The sequence below is a fragment of the Muscardinus avellanarius genome (genome assembly GCF_963383645.1).
Source record: "Muscardinus avellanarius genome assembly, chromosome: 17".
NCBI lineage: Eukaryota > Metazoa > Chordata > Mammalia > Rodentia > Gliridae > Muscardinus > Muscardinus avellanarius.
Genome location: NC_137803.1, coordinates 5,053,689 through 5,077,221, shown reverse-complemented (window position 1 = coordinate 5,077,221; position 23,533 = coordinate 5,053,689). Strand labels below are relative to the sequence as shown.

The following is a 23,533-nucleotide window of genomic DNA, read 5'->3' as shown; positions in this document are numbered from 1 at the left end:
GAATCTTATTATGGAAACTTTACTACAAGTCCTGAAAAAGCCACTGGCTGGTCAGTGAAAGGAGGTAATTGCACCTCATTTCCTTTTCTGGAAGTAAAATAAAAGTGTGCTTCTCACTCAAAATCCCCAACCCTCATTTTATAGGTATTTCACTTTTGTCACTTAAGTATTTTCTTTCATAGTTTTTCCCAGGTTGATATTTAAGCTTTTTAATTTTTTTATTTTTTATAAGTGGAAATTTTTTTATATTGAAAATGGTGTACATATAGATTGTGCTTCATGCCCTTTCCCCCTCCCAATAGAGAGTGTCCAGGTTAACCATGTTATATTTATACTATTACACATATTCCTATGTAGCTCCTCCATTGAACAACCTCAGCTTTCTTCCTTTCCTACCTTTCCATTCAAGCTTTGCTGAGATTTCCCCTCCATCATCTGGAATCCCTCTGGTATTACCACTACTCCCTAGCTTGGGCATATTAGAGAAAACATATGTCCCTTTTCTTTCTGTGCTTGACTAATCTCACTTAACATAATGTTCTCCAGTTCTTTCCATCTTCTTGTAAATGCTATTATTTTATTCTTCTTTATAGCTGAATAGAATTCTATTGTGTGTGTTTCCCATAATTTTGCAATCCATTCATCTGTTGACGGAGATCTAGGTTGGTTCCATCTTTTGGCTATTACAAACTGTGCTGCTATGAACATGGGTATGCATATGTTAACATACTTTTCTGATTTCAATCCCTTTGGAAAGATACCCAGGAGTGGTAATAACCGGATCAAATGGTGGATCTATTCCCAGTTTTCTAAGGAATCTCCATACTTATCTCCATAGTGGCTGAACTACTCTGCACTCTCACCAACAGTGTAAAAGAGTTCCTCTTTCCCCACATCCTCACCAGCAATTGTTGTTGTTTGATTTCTTTATGCTTGCCACTTTGATTGGGGTTAGATGGAATCTCAGCGTAGTTTTGATTTGCATCTCCCTGATGGCTAGTGATGTTGAACATCTTTTCATGTATCTATTGTCCATTTGTATCTCTTCTTTGGTGAAATTTCTATTCATTTCAGTTGCCCATTTCTTGATTGGGTTGTTTGTGTTGCTAGTGTAGAGTCTTTTGAGCTCTTTGTATAATCTCGATATTAGCCCCCTATCAGACTGGTGGCTGGTAAAGATCTTTTCCCATTCTGTAGGCTTCCTCTTTAGATTCTTCATGGTTTCCTTTGATGAGAAGGAACTTTTTAGTTTGAAGAGATCCCACTTACTAATTCTTGCTTTAATGTCCTGCGCTTTGGAAGTCTTATTGAGAAAGTTACTCCCTGTGCCTATATGTTGGAGTGTAGAGCCTATGCCTTTCTCTAATAACTTCACAGTCTCTGATCTAATTTCTAAGTTTAAATCCATCTCGAGTTGATTCCTGTGCATGGTGATAAGTAAGGATTCAGATCCAACTTTCTACAAATGGATAGCCAGTTCTCCCAGCACCATTTGTTGAAAAGGCTGTCTTTTCTCCAGCGTATGAGTTTGGCCCCTTTGTCAAAGATCACTTGACTATAGATTTGTGGGTTTGTTTCTGTATCTTCTATTCTATTCCACTGGTCAGTCTGCCTATTGTGCCAGTACCATGCTATTTTTACTACTATTGCTCTATAGTATAATTTGAGGTCCGGGATTGTGATGCCTCCTGCCTGGTTCCTGTTGCCGAGAATTACTTTGGCTATTCTGGTCTTTTCTTTATCCATATAAAATTTATAACTGATTTTTCCAGGTGTATGAGAAATGTTGTTGGTATTTTAATGGGGATTGCATTGAATCTATAGATCACTTTTGGCAGAATGGCCATTTTGATGATATTAATTCTGCCTATCCATGAGCAAGGGATATCTTTCCATCTTTCAAGGTCTTCTTAAATTTCCTTCTTTAATATTTTTTAGTTTTCTCTGTAGAGGTCTTTTACAGCTTTGTTTAGGTTTATTCCTAGGTATTTTATTAGTTGAGAGGTTATAGTAAATGGAATAGTTTTCTTTATTTCTTTCATTGTGGATTAATTGTTGACATAAAGAGAAGCAACTGATTTCTTTAGGTTGATTTTGTATCCTGCATCTCTGCTGAATTGGTAAATCAGCTCCAGAAGTCTTTTGATTGAGTTCATTGGATCTTCTAGATAAAGAAACATATCATCTGAAAATAAGGATAGTTTTAGTTCCTCCATTCCTATTTGAATTCCTTTGATTACCTTCTCTTGTCTTATTGCTGTGGCAAGAATATCAAGGACTATATTGAAAAGGAGAGGTGATAATGGGCATCCTTGTCTTGTGCCTGATTTTAAAAGTGTTCTTGGCCAGCATGCCTCCTGGGGACCTGATCCCGCAGATCCCACCAGCAGGCTGAGTCCTTAAGCAGCACATGCGTGCTCGTGATGGAGTCCGAGATGCTGGATCAGAGGCACACGGACACTGCCTGAGCAGAGAAGGCAGGCTCTGCCCACAGGAGGCTGACTGAGAAACCAGCACCTGCCTTCCACAGGTGGCCGGTCTGACACCTGTACGGCTGGTTGCATCGGGACAAATGTCACCTCCTGCCAGAGGAACAGAGCCTGGATCCTGCACTTTCTGTGCCCAGAGTCTTCACTTCCTTGCCTGTTCCATTTACATATGTTCAGTTCCTCAAACGGGGGGAGGTTCTGGCCTCTGGCACATGTCAGTCTTTCTGGCACCTGCCTGGTGGTCAGCATGACACCATCCCACTCACCCACACCCTGCAAGGCACACAAGAGAGACTTTGGTGTCAGGAGGGCACACCTGTCCTTACAGCCTCTAGTGCAGTGCTGCTGATGGCAACATGTCCCGCCATCCCGCTCACCCTGGTACCTGCAGGAAGGGGGTTTCACGACAGAGTGGGCTGCCACTCAACAGAAGTTGAGTGAACAACTCAACCTCTCTGTAGATGGTATCCTCATCTACACAGTGGGAGTAACATAGCATCTTATTGCAAATGATTGTCTGGATTCAATGGCAATAAACACAAAGCCCCTATCCAGATGGGAAAAAATAAAAAGGAGGGGCCTCCCAGATGAGAGAAATGAGTGACTGCATGTGTGAGTGTGTGTGTGTGAGTGTGTGAGTATGTGTGTGTGTGTGTGTGTGTGTGTGTGTGTGTGTGTCTGTGTGTGTGTGTGTGTATCTGATAATGGAGATTCAACTATTCCTCTCAAGGCATTCACTTCTTGGATACTCTTCCATTTCTATTGTATATATTATTTTGAAACATGGCCTCACTACACTGCTGAGGCTAGCCTCGAACCCTTGATCCTTTAGTCTCAGCCTCCCAAACCTCGTTCCTTCCATCTCTCTCTCCTCCCTGTCTGGCTCTCGCTGTGCTCTCCACTCCCCCTGCCTCCTGCTGGGACTCACCTCCTCAAATTCATGGCTCATGGCACCTGGCACCTCTTTATGGACCTACCCCATCATACTCACTCACAACAGAGGCCCAGAGCCCAGTGGTCACCCATCAGAAAGGTGCAGAGCAGGAACCAGTGCTCCAGCTTGTACCTCTGTGGTGTGAATGCTGGGCACCACCTGACCTGAGCTGGCACTGGGTGCACCTGAAGTGCCTAAGAAAGGAACAGTGTAATGGCCCTGCCTTGGAGAGCTGACCTGGGAGCAGAGGGCTAAGGGGCTAAACTGCGGGATCCTATGGGCAGTCCTGTAAGAGGTGTGGTCCTGTAAGGGGAAAGTATGACCTTGGAGGAGCTCCAGGATCAGTGTCAAGAGCACAGATGAGGTGCTGTTGGGATCACCACCACCTGAGAGGCTGTGGGAAGGGTCCTAGGAATCAGGACCATGCTCCCTGGTAGGTGTCTCAGCACATTCAGAACCTGAGATGGAAACCCCTGTACCTGGGAACAGGAACTTGCTTTGGGAAACTGCCCCTTCTTGCCACCCTCCAGCCTGGCAGGCTGCTGCCTCCTGTCACAGTCCTCCCCTTTAACCTCAAGGACATCAGTTCTCATGCTGAGCTCCACAAGGAATCTTGGATTTACCAAGGGGCCCATACCGGGGTTGGGCTTCTCAGAAGGCCAGGCACATGCCATCCATCGCTCTAGAAAGGAGGAAATGTCACGATGATAAAGCGACAGAGAACTGAGCAGCTGCAGAGACCTCACCCCACCGGTCAACAGACTCCAACGAAGTCCTGCTCCAAAGGACTCCCGGGGCTATTGAGGACTCTCAGCACAATGGACATGCAGGGACGGCCCCTCACATTCCCTTGGCCTCTGTGGACATGGTCACAAGTAGCATCAGGGTCACTTCCTGTTACAAGCAGCGTCTTCCTTTCCTGCCCCACAGGCAGCTCACAGCTCTGTCCCTTCAGCCACTTTGAATCACTGTTGCTATAGGGGAGAGTCTTCAGGTCTCCGGAGTCCCTTTTCCCTTCAGGATTATAGATGAATTTTCTCCACTACCCAAAGGAAGTGTGCCCGGCCCTACTCTGTTCAAGGAGGACGCCAAAGAGAAAGACAGCTTCTTTAGCAACATAATTTTATTATGAGGTGGATGATAGACAGGGGAATGAAAGGTGTCCCAGAAGAAACCAATCTGAACTTTCTCCCAGGTGAGAGGTAGGGGTCCTCTCGTGCCCAGGCGACTCCAGGAGCCCTGTGACACAAGACCACGTGGAGATGCTGGAGGCAGCTCGAGCTTCCTGGTCCACGTGCAGTGAGCTGGTCCACGGGCAGCTGTTTCAGGTGAGGTCAGGCCGATGTCCACTCTGAGACCAGAATCACCTAGCTGAGAGAGATGTAAATTAGCAAGAGTCTAACGACACATGGTGTCTAGACTGATCTAATCACCCAGCACCCATAAATGCAAAGTTGACTTCTCAGTTGGAGAGGACATAACAAAGCCCTATGGAAAAGAACCCGCCAGCCCGCCCACCTACTCGGCATGGATGGCTCAGGGGTCTGGTGTCTTCCTAGGCACGACTCTCCTGAAGAATCCCCTGCACTTCTGGCCAGCGTTCCCTGGTGACACTTTGTTATGAAAGGCCGGCCCTGTGCAGGGGGCAGCCAGACAACAGCACTTCAACAGCCAGTCCGCAAAGGCCCTGGTGGCCTTCCTCCAGCCCCACTGGTTGCCAGAGATAGTGGCTAGGGTGTCGCCATGGGACTTGCTGCTCTCTGGCTTGTCCACAGAGCTGCTGTTGCAGGGGCCAGGTGTGGGGGGCTCAGGGTTATGCTGGGGGGCATCAAAGGGAGCCGTGGGGTGGGACTTGCTGCTCTCTGGTTTGTCCACAGGGCTGCTGATGCAGGGGCTGGGCATGGGGGTCTCAGGGCCATGCTGGGGGGCATCACAGGGGGCCATGGGGGGATACCCTTTGGGCTTCCCAGGGCGATGGCGGGAAGGCTGGCCCCTTGCTCCGTGTTCCTCCCTGACATCTGCTTGTCCTCAGCCAGCTGAGGAAGATAGGGCTGAAAGGGGACGGGGCCAAGGGCAGGATAGCTGGCTCTTCTCTTCGGAGGGGAAGGAGCTGGGCACAGGTGAGGCCTGTGCTTAGGGTGAGTGACCTGGACATTGGCCATGAAGCCTGTGCTCTGTGTCAGCTGACGTTGCAGCAGGAGGTAGGTTGCCATGCTGTGATCAAATGTCTTCTGTCTGAGCGATACACAGACATCTTTGATATTGAAGCCCAACTCAAACATCATCCCCAGCATGGTGGGGTTCAGCAGGTTGGGTAGCCGCTGCCTGGGATGTCCTGGAGAATGCTTTTGCTCCTGACCCAGCCATGGGTGCTCCAAGATTTGTGGCAGTGTGGCCCTTTCAGCGGGGTCCATGGCTAAGAGCTGTCTGATGAGGCTTTGGGCTTCAGCTAACACATGGGCCGGCATTTCATAGCTTGTGTCCAGGATCTTCTCTGCCAGCTTAGGCACAGTCTTTTCGTCAAATGGGAGGCGCCCCGCCAGCATGTAGAACAGAGTGACCCCCAGGCTCCAGGCGTCCGCTGCGGGGCCATTGTACTCTTTCCCCTTGTAGAGCTCGGGAGCGCAGTATTCTGGGGTGCCGCAGGCCCTGCTCAGCTTCTGCCCAGCCCTGAACCTGCTCCCCAGCCCAAAGTCACACAGCTTGACGTTGCCGGCCTTGTCTAGCAGGATGTTTTCCACCTTCAGGTCCCTGTGAACCACGCCTTGTTCATGGCAGTAGTGCAGGGCGCACACCTCCTGCTTGAATGCTCTGCGGGCCTCCTGCTCCTCCATGCCTTGGTCCCTGGGGATGTGCCGCAGGATCTGTCCTCCAAGGGCCACCTCCATCACCAGGTACACGTAATCCATGGTCTCCATCACCTGAAACAGCTGCACCACATTGCAATGCTGGACACACTTCATGAGCTCCATCTCAGTCTCAATGGTCTCGAAGATCCCTACAACCTTGTACAAGACCTTCAGCGCCACCAGGATGCCCCTGAGGCGATGGACGGCCAGTATCACCTTGGTAAAGCTGCCCCAGGCCAATGACCCCCAGGACCACATGTTGGTCCCTGAATGTCTCCTCCGAGCACATGGTGGTGATGAAGCCTCGCTGCCCTCGCCTCATCTGTCTACTCTATCTATACTAGTCATCGCAACAACACTAAATACTACGCTAACTAAAAATAACTACGCTAGCTAAAAAATAAACTAAAACAACAAATAAACTAAATGAAAACAGCTACCAAAAGTTAAAGAAAGAACCAATAAACAACTAAGAAAACCGAAAAACACAAAAAACAAAGAACCAAATCGAAATCCTGCAATAAAATAATGTGGATAGAAATTTGAATTCTTCACCTGACAAATATTTAAAATAAAATGTTAAAAAGATATTTTAAAATATTTTAATGAATTAATGACCAAACTATACAGTATTTAATTATGGATATCCAACCTTCGGCCTTGGGATTCTTAAATGATTCATGTGTTAGAGCTACAAATTTCTGAGTCCTATGTGCAGAGAGTCTGCACTTCAATGGTATTTCTAATGCCTTTCATGAAATACAGGTGAGAATTGATTCTTTTCTGCTTTCTTCAGACCCAAGTTCAAACATCTGATTTGCTGTTCTAGGAAAGCCATGTTACCTCCTTAGTTTTCAAAATATGTATCTGGAACATGGGGAAAAGTATTGAATTCATAGAAGTGCAGTAATATTTACATAGGCAATCCTTGTAAGGCCTTCTTCTTATTGTCCACTACCTATCATATATTCATTATGAATATTAAAGAAAATCAATGTACGCTTTGGGAAAAAACAACCAAAATAGAATGAAATAGCTTCCAACAAAAAAACTCTTCAGTAAAAACTAAAGAAAAATTGACATAATTTCTGATACAATTTTGTGAAATTTCATTAAACATATAATACATGCATATTTAGGTGCTAAGATATATAAAACTTTTGCTTATTAAGTATATTTGAAAATAAGTGATCAAATAAAATTTTATGTTTTCCTTCAAGTATTCTTACTATAATTAAATATATGTCTCTCTACCATTTTTTCTATCTGCTTTATATTGGCTTTCAGTGCAATAATTATTTCAACCATGATTATATATCATAAGAGGCAAATAAAATTTCTTTAGCATGCAGAATGCTGGGTTTGCATATACAGACACATATTTCTCTCAACTTGATTGAAGATAAGATCATGTAACATTCTCCCATTTTCCACTGCAAATAGAAGCACAAAATTCTACACAGGTTATCAGTGGCATAGTAATGACATAATATATGGAAGTGCTTTAAGATGTGATAAGAATCAAATTAGTAGAATTTACTATTACTTGTGCTGTGAGTGGTAATAATAGTCCTATGATGCCCTTTTATGGGGATACAGTAATAACAGTACTTCCATTTGTTAAGAGTCCCCTTTCAGTTCAGCACAGTACAAAGTACTTTGCATTGTGACAATCTTCTCAACGCCTGAATGAGGTTAGTCATGTGCCCGTTTCTAAGTGAAGAATCTGAAACTAGATTTGTTAAGCAGTAACAGCGCAGTTGCTAAGTGACAGAGCAGTGCCTGGTTTGGATAGCAACCTTCCCCTTTTTACTTTCTCCAGGGGGCCTAGCTGAGGTTGGAGACAGCAGAATTTCAGTAATCGGTAATTGAGGAAGGAGCACAGCTCAAGGCAGAGTTCTGTAGCCTCCATCTGGCCCGGATACATTTCGTCTGCAACATACAAGACCTTGTATCACTCAAGGTTCTCCAGAAAGAGAGAGAGAGAGAGAGAGAGAGAGAGAGAGAGAGAGAGAGAGAGAGAGAGAGAGAGAGAGAAAGAGAAAGAGTTGAAGACAGAGACAGAGACAGAGACGGAGTGTTGGCTTATGCAATTGGCTGGTTTCTTCTATTTTTTCTTCTAAGTCATTAGTATATTTTAATATTTTTCTCTCTAAAGTAAACCATACGGTGATCACAGAGCATAAAATAAGGCTTTTTAATATATTGACATTCTTTGGGTGGTTTAGTTTCTATTCAATTATGAGCAATTTCTTAGAATTTTTCTGTAAAAATAATCTTTGAAGGTGTTGTAATAGCAGAGTCGAATATAAAATAGCCTTATTTTATTGAACCATCAGTCTTCATAGGCCTATAGGTACATTTTAATACATATAGAATTCATGAAAACAAATTTCTTATTTTGAGAGTTTTACCTATCTCCCAGTTAGTGTGAATTTTATGTTAAAAATAACAAGGGGTTGTGAAATGCCTTACTATTTGGGAGAAGTTATAAATATGTGAAGGGAAATTTTCAATGATCAAATTTTTAGACTGGGTTAGTTTCTGTAGTAATAATAATGACTCCAGATGTTTTTCTTATTTTTTCTTGACTGAAGACATGGCTGTGCTTGTTCCTCCAATTCCATGTTCGCAGTGGATAGCTGAGGGGGCTGTGCCACCTCAGGAGGCTGGACTCTCACCATTTATTTTCCAGACCGGTCAGAGGAGCAAGAGGACACAGCTGGAGGCCAGAGAGCTCTGCTGGCTCAGTCTGAAAGTGACAGATACCATATCTGCTCACATTCCTTTCGCCAGAACTCAGGAAGGCCAAAGTACGCCATTTGAAGATGAAAATATGTGTAAGTAGACAGCCAACAGCCCTCTCACTGTATACTTACCTATTTTAGAATGTTGCATGACAGGCTTCTCATTGTCCACAGGAGAGGAAAATTTTCACTTTTTTTTTTCAAATGTTTATACCTAGAGTCATTAAGCTAGCTCCCCCTACAATGGAACTTCATTATCTCTGTCAGCACTTTTGCATGTAGAGTAACTTTTAATCTCTATGTCAGACCACAAAATCCCATCCCTCTGCTTGGCCCATGTTCCCTGCTTCCTCTTCCCTTGTTATCAAATCCTTTACCAATGTCATTTCTCACCCTTTGGCTTATTTAGATAGTGGAATTTCAGGAAGAACTATACCATATACATGTTTTTTGTTTTTTTAACTGAAAGCTGAAGTTATAAGGAATGTTTAAAACAATATACTCTGTACATGTCTTTGAATGCAATCACTGGTCAGTGTCAGTGGCAATTCTGTTTTAGGCGATACCTTTTTGTCTGGTTTGGGTAATATTTCCTAAAAGGGAGAAACACTTCGCTTTAAGGAATGAAAGTCCAGATTAATTTAATGCCTGCCTCATGCCCAGCAAATGCGTATAAAGAAAGGCGCCCATATTTTATGGCTCAGTGATGTGAAAACTTAGCACGCTGATTTTTCTGTAGACATATTTAATATTGAATAAATATGAGAGTCCCTCACCTCATTATAATATTTTATAGCCTCAGTGAAAATGAGAACTAAACTCTATCATTTGTTAAAACAATTCAATTATTCCTACATATAAATATGCCCCTAGGTTGTATTGTTTAAGATATATACTGTATGCTCTACAGCCCCATGAAAAAAGCCTCTTTTATCATCTGCTGACAACATGCTTGTCCTTTCTTTGCTGCAAAGCTGAAGAGTCCTGTAGTAGACTGGAGGCTCTTAGGGCGATGTGACTGTCCTCCCAGCATGGCATTGCTTAATCTGGTCTCCCTGTCCTTGCTGGTCTTGCTGAGAGGCTCAAACAGGCAGTATGCATGCACAATGGTTTGGATTTACCACTCTTTAGAAGTGTTTGTGCTACCCAAAGCACTACTGAGGGACCTCTGGAGACTTACTTCTGATCACTAGGTCACTAAGCTGTGTCTTTGCAAATACCACTGCAGTGTGTCTTTGGTACAGGGACTTCTATATGTTTTCTATGTATTTTGTACTTTTATAGAACTACTACAAATGGTAGTCAAAACATCTTTAGATCTTTAGTATGTATCTTGAAAGAAGGCAGAATTTGGAAGTGTCTTCTCAATCATCAAAGATGAATTAAACTCTATGCAGTATATGGAAAGTATCACATTTTGTTAATAAAAACATTTAGCATAAAAATTATTATATCTCAATGTGGTTTTTTTTTTTTTTGGTGGTACTGGGGTTGTAACCCAGAGGCTTTCTATCTATGGGCTATACTCCCAGACCTATTTTATACTTTATTTGGAAACAGGGTCTCACTAAGTTGCTGAGAGCCTCACTAAGTAGTTGAGGCTGGCTTCAAACCTGCACGATCCTCCTGTCTTAGCCTCCCAAGTGTGGGGATTACAAGCATGCGCCACCACGCCTGGCTCTCTCAATGTTTTGAATGGCAAGGTTTATCAAGTGGGTACCAATGCATGCCTAAGTACAATGTATGAATAAACATACAGTCACTTAAGCAACTAAGAAAAGTTCTTAAAAATAAATTTCTCAAGAGTGAGCCATTATAACGTCTATGAGCATACTTAAATATTTCTAGACTCATGCAGAAAAGGATTTTTACTGAAATGCATGGGATTGTTTGTGATCATTATTCAGCCATTGTACAAAGCTCAAAAACCATACAAATGGGAAGAATTCGAGGATAATTATTTAGAGTTCTTTACACTAAGGGCCTAGGAGGCACAGTCAAGGGTGAGCAAGGCAAGATGGTGCGGGAGCTGTAGAGTGGAATAGGGTGACCAGGTTTGTTCTAATTGGAGGGGTGTTATGGCAATCTGGGTGGAAGCTAACTGGAAGCAGATCATCTGCATTAGGTATTAGAGGGACATTTGTCTATTTCTGGTCAGTCCTAACCTTGTAGGTGGAGCAAAACTCAGGAAAGCAGACAGTCCTGATCAGTCTACATTGAGGGTTACAGAAATTATGGTTTGGGTTTCTGAACAAATTGCTAACAACAGTGAATCAGAGTCCTATCATCATATGTTATTACCAATGTCTGTATACTCAATTTATCACAGATGCTTAAATTGATTAACAAATAATAATTGCATGTCAAACACGTGCAACATTTTCTCCTTCAACGTATTTATTTATTTATTTTCCTGGAACTTTGTGAGAGAGCCTAATTTACCAGCATACCATACCTCTCTCAGTGGCCTTACTGGATTAAACATGTCAGTGTTTAATCAGTGACTTATAAATGTTACCTGATCATGGATACTTTCTCTCAAAATTCATCATGGGCAAATTTACTCTTTGGCTTACATGACTTTCTCTGACAAAGCTTGGAAATAGTTAATCATTAGCCATATAAGAACAAGAGCCAAATATACAGCATATGCCCAAATAGTAACCCATCCAAAATACAAGGTACTTTTCTATTTCCTTTATCAACAATGTTAGTAGTACACAAAAAATCCAGTATGACTCAAGCACTGTTACTCTTCCCTGAAAGAAATATTGATGCAAATATACTTATGCAAAAAAATTAAATTTCTGGAATTAAGTTATTTTAACTGCTTCATTACTTTTGTGTGGTCACATAATTGTAACTCTCTTTTGGTTGCATTTTTATTTCTTAACTCACTCTTTGTAGTTATGAGTTAAAGATGTTTCTTCTATTTTATGTAGACATTTTCTCATTATAAACATCCTCTTTTATACTGTTTGGGCTGCATCCCTGAAAGTTTGGAGTGTTTCATTTGTCTTCAAATAGTTTCTGACATCCTTCTGCATTGCTTTTTCTTAAGAGTGTGTTATGTCCACAGATCTGTGAACTTTCCAGTTTATCCCACTCTATGTTCCTTCCATCACCATTGGAAAATATATTTGGAATGATTTCAACTTTCTTAAATTCCTTGAGGCTTGTTTTGTAACCCAAATCATAATCTGACATGGAAGACTATCTGAGTGTGTCTCAGAGAAATGTGAATTCTGTTGCTGTTTTATGGAATTCCTTAGTTCTAATAGATCAATTCGGTGAACAGTATTATCCAATTCTCATGATTTCTTGTTGATTTTTGCTTGAATGTTTTATCTATTATTAAAATTGGGGTATTGAAGCTTACTATTATTGTACTGGTTTCTACTTCACTCTCCAAATTTGTGGACATTTGCTTCATATGCTTTTGCTGATGTTGAGTGCATGTATTTTTATAATACCTTACTGACGAATTATCCTTTTATCAGTGTTAATAATCTACTCCTTTATCTCTTGTGACAATTTTTAAATTAAAGCCTATAAGTTTTGCTATGATTATAGCCAGTTCCTTCTCTCTTTTGGTTATTATTAATGTAAGATATCTTTTTTCATACCTTTTCTTTGAGCTAACATGTGATTTTGATTCTAAAGTGAGTCTCTGTTAGAAAGCATACAGGTGTCTTGTTTCTATATTCACTTGGCCATTCTATGCCTTTTCTTACTGGAGAGTTTAATTAATTTACATTTATAGTAATTGCTGATAAGAAAGCACTTAATGTGCTATTAGTTCTTTTCACCTCTTTTCTTATCTTTCTGTCTCGCACGGTGATTTGTTGTATACATACACAATGTATCTAAAATAGTCAAACTCATAGAAGCATTGAGTAGAATGGCAGTAACCAGTAGCTAAGGAAAGGTGAAGTTGTTCAATATATATAAAGTTTCAGTTAGAAAGAATGAGTAAGTTCTAGAGATCTAGTTATTCACCGCTGTGCTGATAATTAACAATAGAGTTATTCCTGTTCCCAGGAGGCTGAGATAGAGGATCCCATGTTTGAGGCCAGCAGTGCGTGGCAAGTTAGTGAGATCCTGTTTCAAAATAAATTAAAGTAGTCTGGAAATGTAGCTCAGAGGTAGAGTGGCCCTAGGTTCAACTCCTGATACTAATGTGTGTGCATACAAATATATATGTATGTGTGTGTGTGTGTATATATATATATATATATATATATATATATTCTTATTTTAAATATTCTTATCACAAATAATGACTGAAGTAAAGTCTGATAAAGAATAAAAAATGTAAGAAATATGTATATATGTATATACACACATATATATATATAATAAAATGTAGGAGTTGAAGAAATGCAATGTTAAGATAGAAAGGAAAAGTTATGGAATCATTTGTTTAGCAGTTACTGATGCCTTAAATTTAGCTTTATAAATAATTAGTGGAGATGAAGAATGGCAGAGGCTTGTTTTTATATATTTAGGTAATTTCCCCAGCAAACCTTAAAAAAATCTTCCTACCAAAAAAATAATTAGTTATTTTAAATACCACCCTATGGCTTAGGCTTGGTATACCCCCTTCCCAAAGCCCATGGTTTGAAGCCTGGCCTTCACTGTGGTTAGGTCCAGAGGTGAGGTGTTACTGGAGGAGACGGGTCATTGAAGGCAGGGTCCTGAGGACTGTATTGGTCACTGTATCTGTCACTGGTCACCACTTCCTCTCACTCTTACTCTTTCTCTGCTTTCTCCACACCCTACCACCATGTTACTTCTGCCTTGAAGCCAGCTCACTATGGGCTGAACTTCTGAAACCTCTGAGCTAAAATTCCAAGTTTCTCTTGTCATATATTTTGATCACAGCCATGCAAAGCTTGCTCAAACGTTCACTTTAAATTTCTACTGCACTGTTCTTTTACCCCAAAAATGGAAAATGATGGATTAGAGAAGAAAGGTAGTCAGAGACAAAGCAGAAACATTAACTGTGCAGAATTGTTAATTGAGCAGAAGTGATCCTCTTATCACTTACAACTCAAGTTTTGGATGGTGAATCACAAGAGTCAACTAGAGAGAAAGGATGTGACCATATGAGGCTCTAGTAGTTTTAAAAATGTTTGCTAGGGCCGGGCGTGATGGCGCACACTTGTAATCCCCACCTCGGGAGGCGGAGACAGGAGGATCGCTCAGGTTCAAAGCCAGTCTCGCTGGCTTAAGAGACCCTGTTTCCAAATAAAAATATAAAAGTAGATCTGGGAGTGTAGCCCAGAGGTAGAAGGACTTCCAGGAACCCCCAGTACCACCAAAATAAATAAATAAATAAATAAATAAATAAATAAATAAATAAATAAATAAAATTTGGTATAAACCGGGTATGGTGGTGCAGGCTTGTAATCCCAGCATTCGGGAGGCTGAGACCGGAGAATCGTGGTTCACCTCAGCTACTTAGTGAGGCCTTCTGCGATTCAGTGAGACCCTTGTTTCAAAATAAAGAATAAAAAATAGGGCAGGGGGTGTAGCTCAGAGGTCGAATGCCCCTGGGTTCCATCCCCAGATCGAAAAAAAAAAAAAAACAAAAAAACCAAAAAAAAAAAAAACCTGATTACAATTAGGCTGAGAAGAATTAGCACTTTGGCTCAGTTAGAGCCAGTATTAGAATTAAGGAAGGAAGGATAGCCAGGCTGATTAATGGCCTCTTGTGCCATCAGTAACTCGCTGCATGCTCAGCTTACTGTAAGGAGAGCACAGTCTCAGCAATGAATGACTACTAAACCTGAACACAATGAGTGAGAAATTACCTAATAATAGAATCAGCAGAAAACAGAGATACATTTGCTTTTTTCTAGACAGTGTTGAAAGTTTCTGGACTGCAACCTCGCTTGTGAAAAAATCCAAATGTGTTGATATTATGTGATTAATCATCAGGTACTTAAATTAAAATTGCCATATAATTTAGTAAAAAACTATTATACTTTCTGCTCTTTATTGGATGAACTTAAGTTGTTATCCTGTAACTTCCAAGTGCATATTAATTAATGGTCCAATTGGCAATAATCTATGGATACTCAGTGTTCCCATTTTATTTTTAATTTTAATTGAGAATAAAGATATCACCAGCACCATAGCAGTTCACCGCCTCCCTTCCTAGTGGGGAATGTCCATGAGAAAAAACAGGGGAGGTAAGCAGTTACATTTCTTATAAAGATGCCAATGACAAAATTGAGATGCATACTAAAACTTATTTTAGCAGAAGATTCTTTATGTATAGAACAATTTTAATTAAATATCACTATTCTGTCCATGAACCTATAGTACAAGGATCAATAAAGCATGGGAGTCTGGAACATGTCAGGTAAGCCACTGATTCCCCCTGAGTATAAAATGGAGATGATTCACAACCACCTGCCTTCTGTACCTGTGATGTGACCATATATGTTACTTAGAGACCTTACTAATAGCCTAGTCCTGGTCCAAAGAAAGCCTGATGTGGGCAGGGTGGGCCGCCGGGAGGTGTTCTGGTCATCTCAGGACTACATGGGATTCTATGTCTATTAATTTATGAATAAAGCTTAATATTAAGTAAACTGTCTGATTCACATGAATCATAATTTAAAACAAATCTTTCTTGAATACTTAGAAATTATAATCAATCAATAAATTATATGATATATGATATATATATATATATGATAAAGACAAGATTAATTGATTAGTGGAGATATAATAAATAGAATTGCCTATTTGTCTTTTAGGTCTCCCAGTCACAGCTTCTTCATTTCTACTTTGGATAAGACTCAGGAAAGTGAATTATTAATACTGGTATCTTAGGAAGTTCTTACTCTTTATAGTATATTGGAAAATAGTCGGAAGTTAAATCTCTATCACATTTTGACATTACCTAATAAAATAGATTAAATTCTAAACCTTCAATGTTTCACTTTCTTTTCAAATTTAATTTTATTTTATTGTTGCAATTTAGTCACACCTCTTTTTTTGAAATTTTTAATATTTTATTTATTGAAAGTAAATGTATTTGGTGCCCCCCCTCGTCTTCCCTTCCCCCCTCCCAACAGTAATTGAAATTTTATTATTATTTATTATTTTTTTATTTTTTAAATTTATTTTATTGAAAGTAAATGTTATACATTTAATCTGTATTTGGTGCCCTCTTCCCCCCTCGTTTCCCTTCCTCCCTCCGATACTTAATACCCAGGCTAACCTTGCTATATTCGTACTTTTACACCTATTTGGAAATAACCACTCATCAATCAATTTCAGCCTCCTTCCTCTCTTAGTTTTCCATTCAAACTTTGTTGAGATTCCCTTCCATTATCTGGAGTCCCTCTGGTATCCCCAATGCTCACTCGTTTGGGCATATTAGAGGAAATATATGTCCCTTCTCTTTCTGTGTTTGGCTGATCTCACTTAACATAATGCTTTCCAGCCCTTTCCATCTTCTTACAAATGACGTGATTTTGTTCTTCTTTATAGCTGAATAGAATTCCATTGTGTGTATTTCCCATAACTTTGCAAACCATTCATCTGTTGATGGGGCCTAGGTGATATGGTACAAGATGGAAGAGACACTGCATGCACATCTCTTTTATTTGGCCCTTTCCGACTTCCCACCCTGTTCTCACCCCCTCTCTACTCATGTTTGGCTTAGTGACTGACTGATATATTTGTGAATGTACATCGTGTATGTTAGGAAAGTTCCCTCTCCCCCCTCCCATCTCCTTTGGTTACGTCACCTTATTTGCTGTCTAGAGTTCCTCCTATGACCATTTCCTCCCTAGCTTCTGTATAATAAGGAGAGCATCCAATTTTTTAGTTTTTGTGACCAACTAATCTCACTTAGCAAAATATTCTTGTTTCATCCATTTTTCTGCAAATTGCATATTTTTGTTCTTTTTATGACTGAGTAAAATTTTATTGTGTACATATCCCATAGTTTTGTAATCTCTTCCTCTGTTAGTGAACATCTTGGCTGGTTCAATAGTTTGGAAACTGAATTGTGAGGCTATGGACATAGATATGCATGCATTAGTTTGGTAGTGGGTTTGCTATGACAAAATGCAAACTGCAATATGCCTGGCACATAGAAAATCAACTATTGTACAAAGTATCCAGTTGGAATTCTACAGGATTTGTCTTTGTCCAACTCTTATTATCTATTTTCATTAGTATCTATAGAATTATTTGAATTATATAGTTTAAAATGCCAGCATTATGCTAAGTATAGAGTTACAAAGATTTTACCTATTACACAGCTGAGATAAAACATAAATTCTACAGGTGACAGAATCAAGATTTTTGAAGGATTTCTTGGGATAGCAACTTTTATTGAATGAACTTATAGACTCCATTAAAAGTGTAATGTGTGGGTTTTAAGAAATCTTCAAGAATATTATTATTATTTTTCTGCGGGTCTGGGGATGGAACCCAGAGGCATTTGACCTCCAAGTTACACCCCCTGCCCTATTTTTTATTCTTTATTTTGAAACAGGGTCTCACTAAGTTGCAGAGGGCCTAACTAAGTAGCTGAGGCTGTCCAGGAATTGCGATCCTCCAGTCTCCGCCTCCTGAATGCTGGGATTACAAGCTTGTGCCACCACGCCCAGCTCAAGATTATTTATTCTAAAGATTTTCTCTTATTAATGAAGTATGGCAAAATAGGGAAGGAAATACTGAAAAACTTCAACATGAATTATAACAGAACATTAACTTCCACACTTGAGCTGAAAGATTTTGAAAACTCAGGTTTTATGTAAGAAAGTTTTGTTTGGTGGATGCTGTTATGCAAGGTCAACTTTTTAATATGATACAAGAAACAGTAGATGGGAAATTCTTTCTAAATAGACGTAAAATTCTCATCTTGTCTCTAGAGAGCTGAAGTATGTCACTAAATTGGTGAAGATTCATTCCAAGTTTTTAAAAATATGGCTACAACAATCATTTACTGAAATGTAAATTTAATAGTAGGCTAGCATATTGAACTGCTAACACAATGCTGATTACTCACACAGCCATAATGATAGTGAGTCTCAACCCTGGGAAACCTCCATGACTAGCATTATGACTGTAATCCATATTTTTGTGTAAATTCTAGAAAATATCTTTGCCAATCAAAAATGCATGTAGCTGAAGGCACTGAGATGAAACACAGAACCACAGCACTTGAAAAATCACAAATTCTGCCAAGACAAGTGCCAGCTCTGTCCAGGTCTGTTCTCCCATGGTTACTGATGTCAGTCTCAAGATTTTCTTTACTGTTGCTTCTGGAGTAATTGGGCAAAATTATCCAGTTATAGTCATCAGATTAATGTAAGTCTTCTCCTCTTTAGTTCTATTCCAAATCCTTCATAGAATCTGAATTTAGTCATTTTGTAGAGAGCCTTTTGTTACTTTCCAAGGGTGCGTTTTCACAGTACCATTATGTGTTTGAACAGACTGGAAGTGGACTGGAGATGCTGACAAGCACAGCCCTGCTCCTGCTTCCTAGGAGGAGTGAACAGAGGTCATTGTTTTTAGCTAATGAGTTCTCCACACCTTTGTCTCAGGAGCTCTGTGTCTTCAAAGTACAGGAGACATACCTCGCATTCTCCGGCCTCACTTGGGGCGGATCTAAGACTGTCATAGTCTTTTCAAAAAAGAGAATGTAAATTCCATAGTGAGCAGTTATTTTGCAAGGATATGGCTAATTTTTCTAGAGTTTTAAGTTTGTGGAAATCTTCAAGTCAGAAACGACTAGAGAAGTATCAGCTTTCCTAATCTCTGGTTCCTCTATCTGTACCCTTCCTCTCTGCCATTCAGAGGTCTGTCACGGTCATTCAGGGTTTGCTTATTTCCTAGATAGCTCTAATTTTGCTTGCTAATAAACCAGACTTTTATTACCCATCAGTAGACATACTTCAGATTTTTTTTAGTGCAAATCTGGAAATAAAAACAGGCCCATCACTCTATTTTAAAATGGGTGGATTTTACATGTTTATTTCACAAGCAGTTTGGTTTAAGATTAAATACTTCTCTATCTCACAAAAAAAACTTTGAAAATGTTCTCTACTTTATATCATACTCAACAACATATAAAATGGAAAACACAGATATTTATAGCCAAGTATTTTGATAATATTCAATTTATTTACATGACTGTAGATGTGGCAGTACTCTGCCCTCTAGAAGGTAGGTTACTGCTGCAAAAACAGAGACACGATGAGTGTTTGGTTATGGCCATTTTCTTGTTTCCTGAGGTTTGTGCTTATATTACACATTTTATGGTCATTTCTCCCATTTTCATCTGTTGCCACTGAGAAAATACAAGCCGGACACAGACACCTAAGTCGGCAATATATTCAGCTGGTAATTCCCTTGTCAAGCATTCTTCTCCACCAGTGGATAGATGGGGTTAGGTGGAGATAACAGCTTGGAGATGTTCAATCCTGTGCAAAAGATGTTATTGGCTCTCATGGGTCAAAGATAAGCATAGAATTGATTATACTTCTCAAAACATCCATTGAATATCGACTATTTACCAGACATTTTGAAGGAAAAACATTATATATCTTTGAAAAAAATGTCAAAACTTAGAAAATTATTTTTAAAGTATGATGTTGTTACTGTAAATGTATTTCATGCTTCTTTTGTTCTAGACTTTAATGGTGCACTCTTGTCTCACAGCATAAAATAGTTCAGAGTAATAAGGACATACACGCACACAGCATTTTGTGAATTCTTTTCCATATTCCTTTCTATTCCTTTCTCTACACAAACTGCTTTGCACTTCACTTTATTTTAGGGGCGAATTAGTCACATCCAGGAAAAATACCTTTATATTTAATAAAAACCAAATAATCAAGTTGGGAAAAATCTAAGCCATTGAGACCATTTTATCCAATATAAAGTGTGTTAAATCTCATACCTGCTATGTACTTTTAACAGTGAATCCTCAACTGTAGGAGAAAATAATAAAATTTTTGATAGAGTTTGAGTAGTTTAACTTCTGAACAAAATATATAAAGAGGTAGAATATATTTCTTACATTGATGTAAATGAATAGCCACACTGATGTGTATCTTTGCTTTCAAATATGAATAGCAACATAGGGCCGGGGCAGGGATCTCAGAGGTAGAGGGTTTGGCCTTTATTTGTGAGGACCTGGGCTCAATTTTAGTATCCATCCCCCCAAAAGGCCAGAGTGATATTAAATAGCAAATTGGGAAAGAGCTAAGGCTCCCAGACCCTTCTCTCCAATATAAAATATTGAATAAAGCCGGGCGTGGTGGTGCACGCTTGTCATCCCCGCACTTAGGAGGCAGAGACAGGAGGATTGCGCAGTTTTGGAGCCAGCGGCACTGGCTTAAGAGACCCTGTTTCCAAATAAAAATGTAAAATAGGTCTGTGAGTGTATCCCGGAGGTAGAAGGGCTTCCAGGAACCCCAGTACCACCAATATATATATATATATATATTGGATAAAAACATTTGAATGCTGAATTTCCTTCATAAAGTCACTTTAGACATGATATGGAAAGGCTTCTTTGGGGTCATTAGCAGATTTCCCCTTGAGATGTGATTCTTTTTTTATGTCTGCTTTTAGACATCCAGTTACCTATGGCCAGGACATCTTCACAATATTCAAACAAGATTTTCTTTCCCATGGACCCTTGCCATTTTTTTCTTCTATCTTTTCTGGACTTGCCATCGAAATTCTGCATTTCTCCTTCCTAAAAATGTGGTTATCAAAATACATTCACAAACATATCAAACTCAATCATGAAGCCGAACATGAGAAGGAGGGAAGGGGAGGGAGTGAGGCAGGAGGAAAGGAAGTGCCAAATGAGTGTGTGTGTGTGTGTGTGTGTGTGTGTGTGTGTGTGCCTCAACATCTGTATCCCCTTAAGATGAATGACGACAATGCAGAAATAAAACCATTCTATCATGGAGGTTTGCTGGTCAGTCGTAATTCATACCCTAAGATAAAATGTTTGGGGGTTGCTTCTGTTCTGTAAATATACCTTTTCCAGGGCTTCTTAGAGGATATATTCTTTAAAAAGGCCTGTCTTCTGCATTATTTGATTCTTAATTCTAGGACTTCAATATTTAACTAATTTTTGCAGTGCTGCCAATAAAAACCAAAAGGCATTCTACCACTGAACTGTATCATCAGGTTTGTCTCTCTTTCTCTCTCTTTCTATCTTTTCTAAAACAAAGTCTTGCTAAATTGCCAATCTGCAGCTGAACCTTAATCCTCCTCTCTTAGCTTCCGAAGGAATGGGAGTATAGGCGTGTACCATCGCGTCCGGCATAGCTGAATTATTTTCTTCCTCATAATGCATGTTAAAATTCTCTAAGATAGTTTGTCAGGAACTAACAACAACAACAACAACAACAAAAGAAAACAAATGAACAATGAAAAAAGAAAGGAAAGAAATAATAAAAAAAATTCTTAACAAAGAAAAGTAAAATCCACAGTATTTGTCTCTACCTGGAAGATTATTTGTAATAGAAGGTTTTCTGTTATATATGACCATTTAACTTCGCCCAAACATAGTAGCTTTAACAACAATATATGCTATCTCTTAATTCTTTAAACTGGCCAGATTCTTCTCCTGTTCCCTATGTTGGTAGTCACAGCACTTACATGGCTAAAAAGCCCACTTCTGGCTGGGTGTGATGGTGCATGCTGTAATCCTAGTATTGGGAGGTGGAGACAGGAGGATCATGGTTCAAGGTCAGTGTCATCAAGAAGTGAGACTTAGCAGCACCCTAGTGAGACCCTGCTTCAAGAGAAAAAAAGAGAAAGGGTTGGGATATAGCTTGGAGGTATGATGCCTTTGGGTTGGTTCAATCCCCATCACCAAACACACAAAGAAATTAAAATAATATATAAATAAAAAGCCCATTTTCTTCTCAGATGGTTGGCAGATTATGCTGGCTGCCAGCTGCAGGCTGGTGTGCTGTGACCTCCCCATATGGCCTCTTTGGCTTCCTCACAGCATGGAGGTGGGTTCTAAAAATGAACATGGTCAGGTGAGGAAATGTGTTCTTCTAATCAACTGTTGTCATCATGCCTGGGCTTGGATATCCAGACTCTTCTGTAGCATTCTGACTGCCCAAGTAATCACATGACCAGCACACCTGCAAGAGGAGGGATAAAAGCCCATCTTTTGAAAAAAAAATTCATTTACATGCAAAGAGGGGGGTACAAACAACAACCATATCTGGAGACTGCCAGGTAACTACACCTATGCTGCAGAAACATAGTTTTCCATGCGACTCCATGGGGAAAGTGTAGCTTTTACATTTCAGGAATATGATACAACTTTAAGAATCTATTGATTTCTTTCATAGTCTAAAATAAACTTCCAGAGAACTCTTGACTCACAGAAACATGGTTACTCTTTCTCATATCTAGCCAAGTAATGCCTCTCTGTTGAGACCAGCTAAGCAAAGCCCAGCCAAGAAATACATTTCCCTGGCCTTTTAAAATATCATCCTCCTACAAAATACAAAGCTAGTGCAGCGTGCACTGATTATCTTGTCTCTAGAATGCCTCATTGTGTCTTTCTTTTAATGAGGACCTTATTTGTGAGATTTGTGGGCTGGGAAATGCATTATAATTAATTTTAGAATATTAATTGATTTTAAATATTCTATAATCATAACCAAGAAGAATACATTTATTTATTCAGTATAATCAATCCCATGTTGCCAGTAAAGGCTGACCATGCCTATAAATGCAGCAGTGTACAAAATGAAAATGGCATAACAGACATTTCAGAAACTTGCTTTCATACCAAATTAAGTTTTGATAGGAATCTGATTTTTTAAGAATGTTAAAATGCATGTGCAGAAATATAGTTAAATCACCAATCTTTATGCCCAAACACTTGTGCAGCTGCTTTCATAAAACAAACTCTTTGAAAGAGTAAGCCACACATAAGTCCCAATACAATAATACTGGGCAACTTCAATACCCCTCTGACATCGTTAGACTGATCTTCTAAACAAAAAGTCAGTAAGATGCCTCAGCCCTAAAGAACACCATCAACCAAATGGACCTATTAGACAAATATAGAATATTCCATCCGGCTACAGCAGAGTTCACTTTTTACTCAGCTGCTCATGGAATCTTTCCCAAAATAGATCACGTCCTGGGCCACAAAGTGAACACTTGCAAATTCAAAAAACGTGACATACTTCCCTTTGTCTTTTCAAATAAATCAACTATAAGAAGACCCAGAAAAAGCATATAAACATGTGGTGACTGGACACCACAATGCTGAATGAAGAATGTGTCATAGAGAAAACTAAGGGGTGAAATCAAGAAATTTCTAGAAACAAACAAAAATAGGGATACAACATATCAAAACCTCTGGGACACTTTGGAGGCAGTTTTAAGAGAAAATTCATAGCACTGAGTGCCCACATAAGAAGAACAGAAAACCACCAAATAAATAACCTAATGAGACACGTCAAAGTCCTTGAAAAACAGGAA

General features: G+C 39.8%; 1 protein-coding gene across 1 annotated transcript; it reads right to left on the bottom strand.

Annotated features, from left to right (window-relative positions):
* Window positions 1-5,153: 5,153 nt before the first annotated feature.
* On the bottom strand, window positions 5,154-6,530 carry LOC308276055 (sperm motility kinase Z-like; the record flags this gene model as incomplete). Its single annotated transcript, XM_080714662.1, has 1 exon — window positions 5,154-6,530. The coding sequence occupies one exon, from the start codon at window positions 6,528-6,530 to the stop codon at window positions 5,154-5,156; it is 1,377 nt and encodes a 458-aa protein (XP_080570788.1).
* Between the last annotated feature and the right edge of the window lie 17,003 nt (window positions 6,531-23,533).